At 37.2% G+C, this 15990-nt stretch overlaps 2 protein-coding genes across 2 annotated transcripts; both read right to left on the bottom strand.

The window, feature by feature from the left end:
- Positions 1–3008: 3008 nt before the first annotated feature.
- On the bottom strand, positions 3009–9690 carry LOC121427855 (WAP four-disulfide core domain protein 1-like). The gene is made up of 4 exons (XM_041624428.1): positions 9381–9690; positions 7657–7698; positions 4325–4366; positions 3009–3882 (listed from the first exon to the last, which is right to left on the bottom strand). Exons 1-4 carry the CDS (start codon positions 9688–9690, stop codon positions 3740–3742), a joined length of 537 nt encoding a protein of 178 aa, XP_041480362.1. The 3' UTR covers positions 3009–3739.
- Positions 9691–13407: 3717 nt separating this feature from the next.
- LOC121427854 (beta-1,3-galactosyl-O-glycosyl-glycoprotein beta-1,6-N-acetylglucosaminyltransferase 4-like) lies at positions 13408–14697 on the bottom strand. The gene has a single exon (XM_041624427.1). It carries the CDS (start codon positions 14695–14697, stop codon positions 13408–13410), a length of 1290 nt encoding a protein of 429 aa, XP_041480361.1.
- Between the last annotated feature and the right edge of the window lie 1293 nt (positions 14698–15990).

The raw sequence follows: 15990 nt of genomic DNA, 5'->3' as shown, positions 1-15990 counted from the left end.
ATGATTTATAGATAGATGTGATAAAAGAGGCAATTCTAGTGAAATATATACTAAAGTAATGGGGAGAGTTGTTCACAAGTGACATCACACATCTTTGTCGCATTGCCAATTTGCTATCTCCATAGCATTAGTGATCGCAATATTCAAATGCTCATAACTTTCTCATTATTTGTCTGATTTTTCTCAAACTTTCGTTGATCTGTTTCTTTGATTTTTCTGTTTTCACACAAGCTATTTTGTTCCAACGGTTTCATTCTCCTTTAAAGCTCTTCTTCACCCATCATTTCTCTTGCTCTTTTTCTGTCTTTCGTTTTTTAATTTCCGCCAGTCTTCCCTCAATGCTTACCCCTCCCTCACATATCTCCCTGTCTCCCACCTCCCCTCCCCTGCCCCCCCCCCCCCATCTCTGTCCCACACACTCTACACCCTCCCCTCTCTCTTTTCTTTCACTCCTCTCTCTCTTCACATTTCCAGAGTTTTGATTTTGTGACCACATACATGTAGCTGCCATATTGCTTCCTTTCTTTATTTCTTTCCTCCCTTCCCCCCCCCCCCTTTACCTCTCCAGGATCCCCCCCCCCGACACCACCCCTCCTTACAACCATGTATGATATCAGACCAAGAAGATTAACTGTGGATTATCTTATCCGTGTCATACTTCGATTTAGACATGTTTACATGTACATTCAGGTAAATGACAAATTGAGGAAATAGTTAATTGAACACGTCATACCATCTATCAGGAAGGTATCTTGAGCGTGAATGTGCTCATTATGCCCACCTATGCCCTCTAAACGATCTATTCTGACTATGCGATTCGGAAACATAACTAAAATAGACAAAGCATTATAGTGCACGGATCCATACAAAAAGTTTAAAGTTGTAAATTGTTCTTTGGAAAATGGTGAGATCAATGCATTACACCCGTCTTGTTTAGAAAAGAAAAGTTCTAATTGGTTACAAACTAGCGATGTTGGGGCTGTCGATCGTGCGACCGATTTGAAACTGATCGGGGGCGTTTCATAAAGCTGTTCGTAAGTTATTAGCGACTGGTGATCCTTTCTTACGTGCTAACCCATCGCCAATGAACACTTTGGCGTATGCATTTTACCACAAGAAAGGATAACCAGTCTTTCTTAAAGTCGCTCTTAACTTACGAACAGCTTTATGAAACACCCACCAGGCCTTTTTACCGGATGTAAGGCTAACCTGATGATGATAATGATGATGGTGATGATGATGATGATGACGGTTGCGATGATGATGATGTTGATGATGATGATGTTGATGATGATGATGGTTATGATGATGATGATGTTGATGATGATGATGGTTATGATGATGACGATGATGGTGATGATAATCATGATAGCAAATACGATTGCGACGATCGAAGATGATGATAATGATGGTAGTGGTGGTTGATGATGGGGATGATTATAACAGTAAACAATGATTATGATGACGACGGTGATGATGGTGACAACGATGATGATGATGATTCAGTGAGGATTCAATAGGAGAGTTCTCAAATAATGTAAAGCCCTAGTACCAATTAAAAGATTTGATTATGAAATGTAATCTTGAAGCCTTGATTTTCACTCCCAACCCAAATCATCTCGACAGCACGTTAGCAGTATTCAAATCATATTCAGATATATAATTGAAAATATTTTATTCTCAATTACAACAAATAATGACCATTCTACACACAGTAATTCTTTGATAACATCAGTAATATAATTCGCAGTGTAATCATCACGTCATTGAATGATACAGTATAATTCATTAAATATGGAAACATAATAGAATCAACATACAGGGCTATTTACATTATAAAAGTACCAAAAATACCAAAAACATAACAAAACATCAACGATACATTCTTTTGTGTACTTACGTGCAGCAATACAATTACACACTATTTATAATAACGTTAATAATAGCATTCTATTGAATAAAGAACATATTACGGGAATTTCAAGTGAATGAATGATAAAACCCAGTAATAGGCATTCTAATGGGGTGTTGCAAGAAACTTGCGATCAATTGCAAGTCTATTTTTGGTCCCTGAATCAACCATATGTATTGCAATTAATTGCAAATTAGTGATTGATTGCTAATCTACTCCTTGAAACAAGAAGTTCAATCCGATTTGCTATAACATGGGACTATCTGGAATACTCCCCAGGGAGTGGAGGATGTGCACACATTGTGTGCGGGAATGGCTGATTGAATCCGATGACCGGGGTAATAATATATCTGTAAAGCGCTTAGACACGTCGTTCCGATGTATTAAGCGCTATATAAAAGCGGATTATTATTATTTCTCAATTTAATTACCATGATTAAAGGATGGTCCGGACTGAAAATATTTATATCTTAATACATAGAGTAGAATTCACTGAGCAAAATACCGAAATTTTCATCAAAATCGGACAACAAATAGTAAAGTTATTGAAGTTTAAAGTTTAGTAATATTTTGTGAAAACAGTCGTCATGAATATTCATAAGGTGGGCTGATGATGTTATATCTCCACCTTCCGTTTTCTTATGTTACTACATAAAATCTTTTTTTTTCATTATTTCATAGTTGTGTGAATAATATGTCTCCCTTATAATGAAATAAGTTTCAGCAATAAATATCTAATGCACTAAATCAGTTGTCAATCCAATTTTTCTAGTTTTTGAGGAAAAAAATTAATAAACCTAATTTCAAAATACAAAAGAACAAGTGGAGATGTGACATCATAGCCCACCTAATGAATATTCATGATGACTGTTTTCACAAAATATTGCTAAATTTTGAAATTCAATAACTTTGTTATTTCTTATCCGATTTTGTGAAATTTTCGGCATTTTGCTCAGTGAATCATTAAGCTATAAATATCTTTAGCCCGGACCATCCTTTTAAAAGGATAAGGGTTACATGACATTTACTTCTCTTTTTATGTTATTTCTTCTCTCTTCCTTTTCATCCTTTTCTTCGTGTCCTCTTTTTTTTTTACTTTTTGAGAAATAATGGTGGGTGGGAGGGGGGGGGGGTGGTCACCCTTATGTCAATGGATGAGCTATCATACATCCTCCACCCCAAATAAAAAGCCCCGTATGAGAGAGAAAGATAATGCATTTTCGGGAAAAGAATTGCAGTCTACCCAAAATGACCAGGAGCTCGGTGCAGAGACAGTTGTGTTTGAACGCAAATCAAGAAATTAATTAAGAAATAGAGGTCTCCAATGCGCGCATTTCATTGGTTGAAATAAAGTTTCGTTTGACATTTGCAGTTACGTTTCATCGCAGAGTTTTGTGCAACCAGCCCAGAAACATTGACTGAGGCGATGTCAAACTACCTGACTCAATTTGGATCTATTCGCTGGGAAATGAGAAAATGAAATTTACATCAGAGAAAAGAAAAATATTGCCCAGTGGTGTACCTGGCAAACCTCACAACGAGGGGCAAAATAAATATAACTAGCAGGGGGGTGGTCATCACTATTTTTAGAAGAATCTTTCCGTCCCAAATTTCCTGGAAAGCAAAAGAAGAAAAGGGCCATCAATTCGAGAAGCGCTTTCCTGTCACAAATCCTCTGACAAGAAAAAAAAAGTCAAAAAGAGTTCGGCCAGGGTGGTAATCTGTCCCGCCCCTTCAATGGAGAACACACCGCATTGGCATACTGGTGGGGGAGGGGTCAACTAAATCCGGCCCCTGCGTTGTTTAATTCAATCATTGGTGACGTCATCATTTAATTTGAATACAGATGCCTTTGTTTGGTATATTGTTGTCTTCATCACCTGCGTATGTGATGTAACACCGATAGCCCGTTGGACATTCCAATAAGATACCATCCCCCTCGTCAAACGTTGACGTGCTGCATGATTCCTCTGAAAAAAAAAATTGATTTAAGATAACAAATAGAATTGCTTGAGATAAAGAAACAAGAATTGGAATTGACGCAAACGACTTCAGATGACTATGATTAAAAAGTAACTTTAAAATTAGAGAGTATTTAAAAAGAAAAAAATTTTACACGTAGATGACATATATATAAAACATCGTAACATTATTAGAGTTGTGAAGGTTTAGAATAGTCATGCGTACTCGCAGTCAATAGACAAAAAATGACACATGTAACACGTGTTACACTAGTGGTGTCAGGCACATTTGGGTAAGTTCATCAAAAATAAATATGCGGTCGCCAATATGTGAATTAATATAAAAAATGTACCATATAAGCATGATAAGGCTCGCTTCGGTCTCGATCAAAATAATCAAACCAAATCGTGAAGAAATAAACTCGACATTCAACTATCAATCTATACACACCTGTGTGAGTCTTTTCAGGACCAGTTATTAACCATGCATTACCTGGGGAAAGAAATGAAAATACACGATTAGAAAATCAAAAGTGTTGTAAATATAGGGAGAGCTGACGAGTAAAAATATTATCCATCATAAACTCAACTCAGGTGAGGTGAATGGGTACCTGGCAGGAATTTATTCCTTGAAATGCGTGTGCGCTATAATCATAGTAATTACGGCAGCCAAGCTACAGCTGGGGTAATAATATCCAAGTCCTTTGGAAGCGCATAGAGACATTCATAATTGTGATATGCGCTATACAAGAACTGTTTATTATTATTATTAAATAAGAATAATGACTTTCCAGACAACACCTAAATTTATAATATCGAAGAAATTATTGAAGGGGGGCATTTAATTTTGTAAGGTAGACCATCCGAACTTTGAACAGGAGAAATAATGCCTGCAACCGACGACAGATTAGAAGTGACGAAGAGGACGATAAATCGGGGAGGATATTTTAGTTTAAACTTTTGCCCTATTCTGTTGTCATTTTTGCCAAGGGTAAAAAAAAAGATTTTCATCCACCTTTTAAGATGAGGATATTTACAAAATGAAAGATTAACATTCCTACCGAAAATCCTAAAGTAGCTCCTTAATTGCCATTTCGCTAAGAGAGGAAATTTTCTTCATTTTAATAGGAAAATATTCCAACCATCTGAAACGAGAAAAGGCTTGGCCAAAATTGCATTTCATGATGAGGGAATCAACCTTCAAAGAAAAGAATGAACAAAATATATCGAACAAAATACCTGAACCTAACCCCTTGAACATGTCGGCATTGCTGGCATGCCATTTTCAGCCAAATACTTTTTTTTACATCAAATACACTCGAGCGAAAAAATGGGTTATTTTATTTATTTATTTCTTTATTAGAACATATTTAATCAGGTACAAAAGATCAGTATAAAACTGTTTTTCATCAATGACCTGATGAAAACATAAAGAATAACATAAATCATCAAATCATACATGAAAATATATAGTCAAAATCTAAATCAAAGATAACAATACTTAGTAACATAAATAAACAAATATTGTTACTTAAATGGTAATATTAATCAAACTAAAAGATTGTAAATTATTAAAAAGGAACAGTAACTAATATTAATACTACTAATTGTATAATTTATTCGCTGATAAAAACAATGAACAATGAAATAATTGCCATCAACCTCTTATAATTGAGCAGCATTGTTCTCAAACATAATGATGACTTCCCAGGAAAAAAAAATCATTTCTAATTTTGAAAACTTCCGAACTCACTCATTTCTATTCTGACAAAAAAAAGAAATATATATGGGGACGGAAGAAGTTGGATTATTGGTAAATGTTTGTATTTTGCGATCCTTTATAAAACTGATTAATACAAATTTTCTCGCTATCTGATACCCTTCTTATGAAGGAAAAGTGGGAAATTGTTATTAAGACAATTCTTGCATGAGAAAAGCATTGATACAATTAGCTAAGTAAAAATTAAGCATTTAAAATATATAGAAAACTCACAGGAGAATTGATGTTGATAAAGAAGTAGGTTTGAATCTAAAATACAAAAGGTTCTACATCAGCTACAAAAATATTAAAAGCAAAGAACTTAGTCATGATACATTTGCAAAATGACGTGTGTGCCACTAGCGTACCTACGGGGGGCAGACTGCCCCCCTGGCGAGTCACAACTCATAATAAAGACATATCCCTGCCCCCCCCCTGACGAGCTTGAATACCTAATTTGCCCCCCCCCCCGACGAGCTTGAAGGCCCTTTTTTTTTGCTTGTCAAGTTTTTCGACCGGTTTGCCCCCCCCCCTGTGGAAAATCCCAGGTACGCCACTGGTGTGTGCTATCATCATCACAAACCCAGATCACAACAAGCGAGTCCGGCAAGAGAGATATACGAATACTGCTAGAGATCTAATGCTGCTCGAAAAGAATTCGACCATATTTCTGAAAGGAAATTCTGAAATTCTCACCGGAATATACCCAAAACTAAATTTCAGACCTAATATTTCAAGTCTCAGAGGATTGAAATGCGGCTAATCGATCGACATATTTCTCTGGAGAGTGGTGAAGTTATTAAATTCCATTTTGGAGGACCTTCAAATCAGATTAAGTCGTAGATGACGCTCGAATTTCAAAACTTTTTTGAAAGTTTGAGGTTTAATGACGGAAATGGGTCAACACGCAGTACGCTAACATGGAACACCTTATTATTCTTCTCCGGGGTTCTCTTTACCCCCTCCCCTCATTCCAAACCCTTCTCTCTCTCTCCAAATCTTCTTCTTTTTTTACCCCATCTCTTTTCATTTCTCTTCCCCTCTTCCTCAGCTCTCTCTCTCTCGCTATACCTGTCGTTCTATCTCTGAACGTAGTACAAAACATAAATTTAGTCAAGATTTTCCAATTTTGCCAATGCTTTATCGTTTTCTTTGCCTGATTGTGAAACATCTTTCTCCTTTATGAAATTTTCATCCATCTCCTTCATTTCTCCTATCATTCGTCATCACCATCTGTCATCATCCTCATCATCTTCATTAATTTTCATTCATTTTTTCTCTTTCATACATTTTCCATCATGTCCATGTTTAAGTACTCCTATTTTGTCTTCTTCATTATCTTCTTCCTTCCCGTTTTTACTGTTTTAATCCCCCCTCGCTTTTACCACTATATACATCTTAATCTTCTTATGCTTTCTTGTCTTCGTCCTCCTCTTCTCCCATTCTTTGTCATTTTCATTTCTTCCTCCATTCTTTCTTCTTCTGTCATATTTCATCTGTTCATTCGAGGGATTTAATTCATGATCATTATCTAGAGTTTTGGAGGGCCTCGGGAATTCTCGTCATAATCACTAGTTGCATTTGGCTGCAGTGGATTTTTAAATTAATCATATTTGACAAGCTCAAAAGCTGGTCATCGCCAAGTTTAACCCGTTAAAAAATAAACTGTCACAATCGTTATTCCCATACAGTGACAATCAAACATGCGAAATTTGTATTGAATGATATTGTTCGTCTATACATGCAGGTAGGGTCCCTTTCTGTACTCTAACTTTTCTTTGACAAACCCTTTTCTTAGTTTAACGATCAATATTTTGTTCCCAGATCATTAAATGCAATCGTGTCTTATCCAATGCTGTGAATATACTAGTATTGTATGTTTTCTCTTATATAATGTTATATTTTCATTCTGTTCGAAATGGCAATGTAGCCCTACTTACCTTATTCATGCAACTCAACATCAAATATTAAAAAAAAAATCCACATAAAATACGTGAAAGGGTGCCAGAGTCGAGGATACTTACCAGAAGTTCTTTGCCGAATCGGTTCATTTAACCAGTCAAACGCTGCAGTAGAATGAAACAAGATTGAAAAAAAAATGATTTATTTATATAATATAATTCTGTTCTTACTTTTGTTAATGATATCACGTAGGGAACACACTTTGGGCCCAGTTGCATAAAAGTTAATAGTAAATAGTGGTAGTAAAATACGAGCTGTGATTGGCTGGATTTGTACCACGTGACCTCCCTTCAAAAAGTTATATTGTACATATGTACAATATAACTTTCGATTTTTGGATGGCAAAATCCATGATGGGGGGCTTAGATTAAGGGATCTATTTACTATAATAAATAGTGAACGTTCTATCATACAATATTACTGGACTATATGAACTCCAAATATAAAATTATCCCTCGTGCAAGCCTATTTCACCTCGGCCTTCGGCCTCGGTGAAATAAACCTGCACTCGGGATAATTTTATATTTGTCGTACATATAATCCAGTATATTGTACAATAGATTGTACACTATTTATATACTATATTATGGAAACTTTGCCACCCAGTTGTAACTTTCATGGAATCCTTGATTTTGGTTGGTTGATGAGCATTGTAACCATGTCCATGGGAGTTACCATTGGATGGTAGAGTTGCCATTAATAGTAACTTTTTATACAACGGGGCTAAATCTACTGAATAAAATCCAGAAAACGAACAAACATGAAACATAATTAAAAAAAATGAACATTCAAATAAAAGTAGCCTTTATCGTCTAATTGTCATGATTATTTCCTTGCTTTCAGTGAGGAAAGGAAATGACATTTTGGTAGTTGCTCCCTTCCCCTACCCGGGTGCCGCCCCTGCCAGAATGACGACAGTTGAAGGGGTTTGTGACAATGTCATGAAGCCTTCTCCGTATTATGAATACCATCACGCAACGATGCCTTATTGATGGTATTCACTGCATTGATTTAGTTTGTGTATTCAATTTAGTTCGCAGACATTGTAATATATATATCTGCAAATCAACCTTAGATCAGTTTACCTCATTCAATTACTGCAAATACAAAGAACTCGTTTATACCCTTGTACATTATGCAGTACATGTAGTATGAGTGTAGAGACTGTTCAATGAAGCCATGTAGGGGGGGGGATCTGGGATTTAACTATGAGGAGAGGAGACACCTTCTGAACAACAGAAAATTGGCCGCAGTAAAGACGGGGTTGTCATCACTCATGTGGAGCATCCCCCTTCCATTTTTTTCGAGGCAGATGACCCCCCCCCCACACACACACATACAAAAAAAGTCGGGACAAAAACCGCGTTTGCGCCCATTATCCCCGTGCCTGAATGAATCATCCGATCACACAAAAGCAACAAGAGTGAAAAATCGCGATTGATTCATTCAATTTCGATCATAAATTTGAAGTTTCAACTCTATTGAAGAGTCAATTCTAAAAAAAAGTATTAGGAGAGACAGGGAGTAAGAGATACACAGACAGACAGACAGACAGACGGAGAAAGATATAGAGAGAAAGAGGGAGGAGGGGGAAGGTGAGAACCCGGGAGAACGACAGAGGGTAGGAGAGGGGAGATCGATAACTGGGGTAAAAATGGGATTGATATATCAAAGATGGTCCAAAGTCTAAATCCAAATACTGCTCTCAATTCATAAAGAAATTTCCTAAAGAACTTCACCCCCTTCTGGGTGAGGTACATCGTTACCATGGTAACCTACCACTTACCTGGCGGTGGTTTGACGGGATTCATGCAGGTATACTGGCAACCATTGAAGCAGCATTTCTGATCGATGGAACACACCCTATCAGAGCGGCATCCGCACTGCGAGCACGCATCCTCTGGAATCTGGTCGGGAGGGGGTGGGCAACGCCCTACATGGCGGGTGGGTGTCAGCGATTGGATCTGAAAGAATCGAGTCCCATGAAAATATGAACTTTTGAAATTTTCATTTATTGTATTATTCTCAAAGAAGCAGGCAATTTTTGGCAACATTGCATCTTTAGCCTTGACTGTTTGGCATGTAATATCTGGCATTACGTCGTGCTATGTACACGTAGACCAGTGACAATGCGGATTGACTGGCATCATTTATCATGTTTATCTTGCAAAGTTTATATCAAACAAATATGGGAGGCAATTTTGGCCGAAATTGACGAAAATATGAAAACAATAAATCTAATAACAATCAGGCGATTAGATAGCAGTAAATAAAAACAACAATCAATAAGAATATCAAGTTTAAAACCAATCGGCCTAAACGTTGAAGGAACGTGGTTATTTTTGTTATTTATGATTGTTTTCTAATTTCATTTGGCCATGTTGGCTGGATAGGACTTGGTCCTGATGAATACTAATAGGTTTCAGCGTTGGCTTATAGGGTAACAATCCAAATGTAAATCCGAAAAATTAGTCAAGATTTGAGATGATAACTTCCGGGCCCATACAATTTAAATATAAAAAGTTTGGTAAAAAGTGTAGATAAGTGATTTTTATATTTATATATTTTCATTATTCACTGGTGGTAGTGATGGTAGAAGTAGTAGTAGTAGTAGTAGTAGTAGTAATAGAAGTAGTATTAATAGTAGTAGTATATAGTAGTAGTAGTAGTAGTAGTAGTATTCTTGTACTTGTTTAGGGGTTCATTTCAGGGAATATTTGCCAAGAGTATCGTTTTGTTTCCATTATTTTAAGGGTAGGGTTTCACACGCCAATACTTGTTAAGGGGTGCATTTTCAGAATATGGAAATTACGTGTTTAAGGTGCTTTTCGAGACCCCATGGTCGCGCATGGTGTCCACTCGTGAATGGAAGTGCCCCCCCCGGGAGTAGTAGTAGTAGTAGTAGTATTAGTAGTATAGTAGTAGTAGTAGTAGTATAGTAGTAGTAGTAGAGTAGTAGTAGTAGTAGTAGTAGTAGTAGTAGTAGTAGTAGTAGTAGTAGTAGTAGTAGTAGTAGTAGTAGTAGTAGTAGTAGTAGTAGTAGTAGTAGTAGTAGTAGTAGTAGTAGTAGTAGTAGTAGTAGTAGTAGTAGTAGTAGTAGACGTAGTAGTAGTAGTAGTAGAAGTAGTAGTAGTAGTAGTAGTAGTAGTAGTAGTAGTAGTAGTAGTAGTAGTAGTAGTAGTAGTAGTAGTAGTAGTAGTAGTAGTAGTAGTAGTAGTAGTCAGTGGTGGATCAACCCCCTCCCCCAAGTACAACGTCAAGCAAAACATTAATAAAAGGACTTCCAGTATCCACATTCACCAGCCCCTCCCCTTGTATCCGCTCCGGGTAGGAGTGGAATAATGTCGAACTTCTGCTAAAATGGTAAGCTGAGACAAACTTGGTGAATGCACGTGGCGCGGGGTGTGCGGGGGGGGGGGGGGCTAGCGAATTGTATTTTATTCCATCTTGGCACTTTGGAACCAGTTTGAATTCATTGCCCAGGGATTCCATTCATTTAAACTGAATATAGCACACGAATTAATGTAATCACATCAGCTGTTTTCACACCACACGGGAAGGAACCGTCAGTAGGCGGTAATGTGAACTCAAAAGAGAGAGAAACGGAGAGACAATGGAAATTGTGAAGATCGTGGAAGCAGCGTCCAGGCGGAAGCAATTAAGATCATGAAAAGGAGAAAAGGACGTTAAAAAACAGATAAAAATAGAGAGAGGGAGAAAGAAAAGAAAGAAAGAATGTAAGTAAGAAAGAACAAAAGAAAGAAAGAAAGAAAGAGAGAGTGAGTGAGAAATAAATAAAGAAAAAAAGGAAAGAAAGAAAGAGAGAAAGAAAGAAAGAAAGAAAGAAAGAAAGAGAGAAATAAATAAAGAAAGAAAGAAAAGAAGGAAGAAAGAAAGAAATAAAGAAAGAAAGAAACAGAGAGAGAGGGGGAGAGAGAAAGATTGACCCCCCTTCCCCATTTATCTCCTATAGTCAGCTGTGTGAAGTTCTGGAGAGTTTTGAACTTTTCAACCAATGTCTAAAGCGCATGTCACATTATAATCTTGGAGGGTGGCCAATTGGCATCCACAGGCTTGGGGCGAGTCTTTGACGTCATCAAAACTACAAGAGGGCAACAAATCTTCAAAAGACGTCTTAGGCAACACTAGACCCTTTGAACAGATTTTTATGTTACCATAATGACCATTGTCTTATCATGTTATTTTTTTCGTTACTTGTACTTGCCCATCATGCTTTGTCTTTGTGTTTATATATTTTTTCGTTGTTTTATACTCATTTCATTTATGATATTTTTTCTATGAAAAGCGTTGTTTTATTTATTTTCATTCACTGTTTTTATTTCTGTATTTGTTATGTAAATCATGTATGTACACTTTGACAGGGCTCCCTTGTAAAGCAGGCCTTTTGGCTTGAATGGGACTACCCTGTCTTTTAAAGAAAACGTGAATAAATAAATAAAATAAATAGAATATTGTTGATTTCCAGCCAAAGAACATCTCATTTATTCAGCCATTCAAATATATTGAACAAAAATACATGAATATGAAGTATGAATTAAATTCATACCTCACTTTGTGTCATTCATACAACAAATTTACAAAATGAAATTGAAAAAAAAGAAAGAAAATGGAAGCTCCAAGCAAACATTGATAGTTTATTTATATTCCCTTAAACACCGTGGTGTTATAACAGACATCAGTGCTCCGTAACACATAGATCAGCGATCAATCGCTAAATGAACTGACCAATCAATATCAATGTTACAAGCGCTTTAGGTGTACAATACTGACCAGGAACCAATCAGTGCGGTTCTTTCATATTTGCAATCCATCACAAACCTTCGTGTTACGTAGCCCAGTTTATTTCTATAGAGGACCATACCCTGAGGTTTTAAACTTACACCCTAGGGATTGAACATAACACCAAAGAGTGTAAGGTAACAACGAAGGATGAAATAACACCTATAGGTGTTAAACTAACACTGTCAATTTAACACTGGTGTAAAATAACTGATGTGGTCCTGTATGTCATCCGGTTAATACCACAGTTTTTGCTGTGTATAGATTAACAGCATAGTGTACCCGGATAATTATTCAGCTATCACAAAAACAATTCATTATATTGTATAACACTTATAAACGTAGGCCTACCCTTGAACAGCGATAGATGAAAATACTATAACTGGTACCTGCATATGCATCTATTTTTGCTCTTACTATTTGTTCTTGTGTTATGTGTTTTAGTTAAGTTGTTTACGTAGGACAGTTATGCAGATCTGGTTTGAAGACAAATTATACAATGGTCTTAAACTGCTAATCAAGATTCAGAAGTAGAGCTATTTCCATATTCTTCTGAATTGCAAAAAAAGTCCATACGATTGGTTCAGAAGGACAAACTATACTTTTTCACTTACATCAAATGAAATAACAGGCATTGAAACGGTCCAATTTGCTATCATTCGAACAAAGACATAACAAGATGAAAAGAAGAGAAATTAGTGAGTGGGAGAGAGGGGTGGAGGGGAATTGGCCACCCAAATCTGAAACGAAACAGTGGAGTAACAATAGATATGGCATAATGTATAGAAATAGACCTACAGATGTTTTTAAACCCTCATCATATCGAAATTTGATTTAAAAAGGAAATATTATCAAGTATAGGGGAGAAAATACAATTTATAAAAAAAGACTCGATGTATACAAAAACATCACTATGATAATAAAATGATATTTCAGTACGTGATGGAAGTTTTCGTAACGTTTAGATAGACCATGATCCTGTTAGAGATTCTAATTTGAAAGACAATACGTCATCACCATAACCAAGGAAGCCAAAAATGATCCTTGTGAGTTCTATTCGTGAGCGAATCTTGAAGACACTGCAGTGCTATTGGATCCTTGAAATAGTAGAGTTTGTTGACGAAAAGATGAGGCATGGAAGATATCACGGGAAGGTCTGCAGAGCTGAAAACGCAAAGATGGTGGATTATCCAACCGTTGCAGACGTGCCGGTGATCATGCTTCCAGTTGACATAGGTGGTAAGGTCCATGGTACTTCCAGCAAATCCTCCAGGTGTTCCAGGAACGCGGTTCAGGGATGCCCAGTAGTGTTCATCCGGAGACCATGCATCCTCGAGCCACTCCAGAAACCTCCGTGGCAACTCTTCGCTCAGGACATACTCCACGAACCCTCGCGTGAGGGAGTTGTACGCGTTTCCAGAGAACAGTTCTATGTCACCAGGTGGTGGGTTCTGCTGAAGTCTGGTTACGACCTCCAACTTCCGGTCCGACCCGTATCTGTGGAATCTGTTTAGTTTCTTACCGACTGTCGGGTAGGATTCGACATCGTTGAGGCCATTGTAGCTCTTTAGTTGTCGAACCATCTCCAAGTTGGTCTTCAGCGGGAAAGCCTCTCCACATTGGTTTATCAAATATTTCCACTGCACTTCACGCTTAATCAAGTCTCGCATGCAGTTTATGTCCGCCATGAGACGCGAGTGTCTTCCATATTGAACATCCTCAAGCGTAGAACAGACGAATACGTTGTCAAAACAAGATGCCAATTTCTGGATAGCTTTCAAGAAATCAGGCGATGATTTGGCATCTGGGTGAATAGCATATACATTCTGCGGTTGGTACAACGCTCGCAGAAGCTTCTCTACCTGCGCGGCATTGCGGTGAACGACTATCACAAATGCTAAAGGATACTGTTCTTCCTCCCGAGAAGCAGCAATTCGCGGATATTGCCTCTGTTCTTTGAAGAAGTCGCAGTTGTCAGCATAAGCCGCCACATCTCTGTCCGAAGGTATCGGTATGAGTCCATTCGCAGATATCTCGACAACTTCTTCGTACAGCTTCCAGACGAGATCTATCTCTCTGGGATTCCCTTTCAAGATCTTACTACAATCTACAGGATATTCCAGATGAAGAGGCATATCATAAATCGCTCTTTGGTGGGTTCTTACTGTCACAAGAATGCAGATGACCAATGAATAGATTAGAGTGATGGTCGGCCAATGATTCCAAAGGTACAACCAATATCTTTTACTCCTCAGAGATCGCGTCTTGTGGTGACGAACCTCGGTCACTCGAAAGAAAGTCATGTCTATACCTACAGGATTTACGTTTGACGCTTGCTGACAGGAAGCACATTCCAAAATCAAGCATTATGAAGATCTAACCTAAGCTTCCAATCGAGCCAATGTTGCATTTGAACTTGATAACATTCCACCGGAATTCGATATTGATTTCACCTTCATGGCAAAGTTGAAAATGAATAGAATCCGATGAGAAAATTAATAATTTCCAAGTCTCAATTAACTCAATCGGGTGTTACGCGTTATTAGGTTGTGTCGTTCCGGTATACAATCCAATCATAATCAATTATGTATGCAAATAGGCCTAATACTGGAAACGTGGTAAAGTTTCAGATATGTATTTTTGAATGCCATACATCTGTTCGTATTGGTTGATCGATCATTAAACCGCCACACTATCACCAACAATATTCTCAAGCAGATGGCATAAATGAGTTTAAATAAACAGTCACACCATTCTGCACTTTTTTTCGCACTGACGTCCTTTGAAATATTATTTTGTAAATGAATCGCTAGATCGCTGCATATACCGACTCACATGTACAATTTATTCTGAAAATATATCGGGAAGGAGGTTACTGGTATTATAGGGACCTTGCGTTTGAGCCGAATGAATAGACGATTTCGTTGCCAGCATGTCTATACAAAGCAATAGACAACAATACCAGTTCTTGGCACTCTTATACAAACTGTAATATTCTATCAATATTTCTCGTTCGTCTATACAAAAATATGATGTATTGTTGATAGATTGTGATAGGTGAATGAAAGATATATGGATGAATGATTTGGCGAACGCTTCAGCATTGTAAGTTGGGGTCAGTATCACTGTCATATTGACGATTTCCTATAATATAACAATTACACGTTTTACTGGTAGTGCAAACAATAAGGTTAATAAGGAGCAGGGTATAATTACTTTAATTTATTACAAGGCCTACCTGAGTTCTCGAAAGCAGCCATTCTACACCTTATTCATGAAATATTTGAGACTTTTCGTTTTTATATATCTATGCTACAACAAAGGCTACTACTACTACTACTACTACTACTACTACTACTACTACTACTACTACTACTACTACTACTACTACTACTTCTACTTCTACTGCTGCTGCTACTACTACTACTACTACTACTACTACTACTACTACTACTACTACTACTACTACTACTACTACTACTACTACTACTACTACTACTACTACTACTACTACTACTACTACTACTACTACTACCACTACTACTACTACTACTACTACCACTACTACTACAACAACAACAACATCTACTACTACT

The sequence above is a fragment of the Lytechinus variegatus genome, chromosome 14 (assembly GCF_018143015.1).
Source record: "Lytechinus variegatus isolate NC3 chromosome 14, Lvar_3.0, whole genome shotgun sequence".
Lineage (NCBI taxonomy): Eukaryota > Metazoa > Echinodermata > Echinoidea > Temnopleuroida > Toxopneustidae > Lytechinus > Lytechinus variegatus.
The sequence above is the reverse complement of the archived record's forward strand: the minus strand, read 5'-3'. Positions and strand labels throughout refer to the sequence as shown.

What these genes read in the sequence shown, in the direction of transcription:
- LOC121427855 (XM_041624428.1), bottom strand. Translation starts at nt 9,690, where the DNA reads ATGCCAGATATTACATGCCAAACAGTCAAGGCTAAAGATGCAATGTTG. An exon ending in TCCCGTCAAACCACCGCCAG is followed by an intron (nt 7,699 to 9,380) that starts GTAAGTGGTAGG and finishes ATTCTACTGCAG; the next exon opens with CGTTTGACTGGTTAAATGAA. An exon ending in GATTCGGCAAAGAACTTCTG is followed by an intron (nt 4,367 to 7,656) that starts GTAAGTATCCTC and finishes TTCTTTCCCCAG; the next exon opens with GTAATGCATGGTTAATAACT.
- LOC121427854 (XM_041624427.1), bottom strand. Translation starts at nt 14,697, where the DNA reads ATGACTTTCTTTCGAGTGACCGAGGTTCGTCACCACAAGACGCGATCT.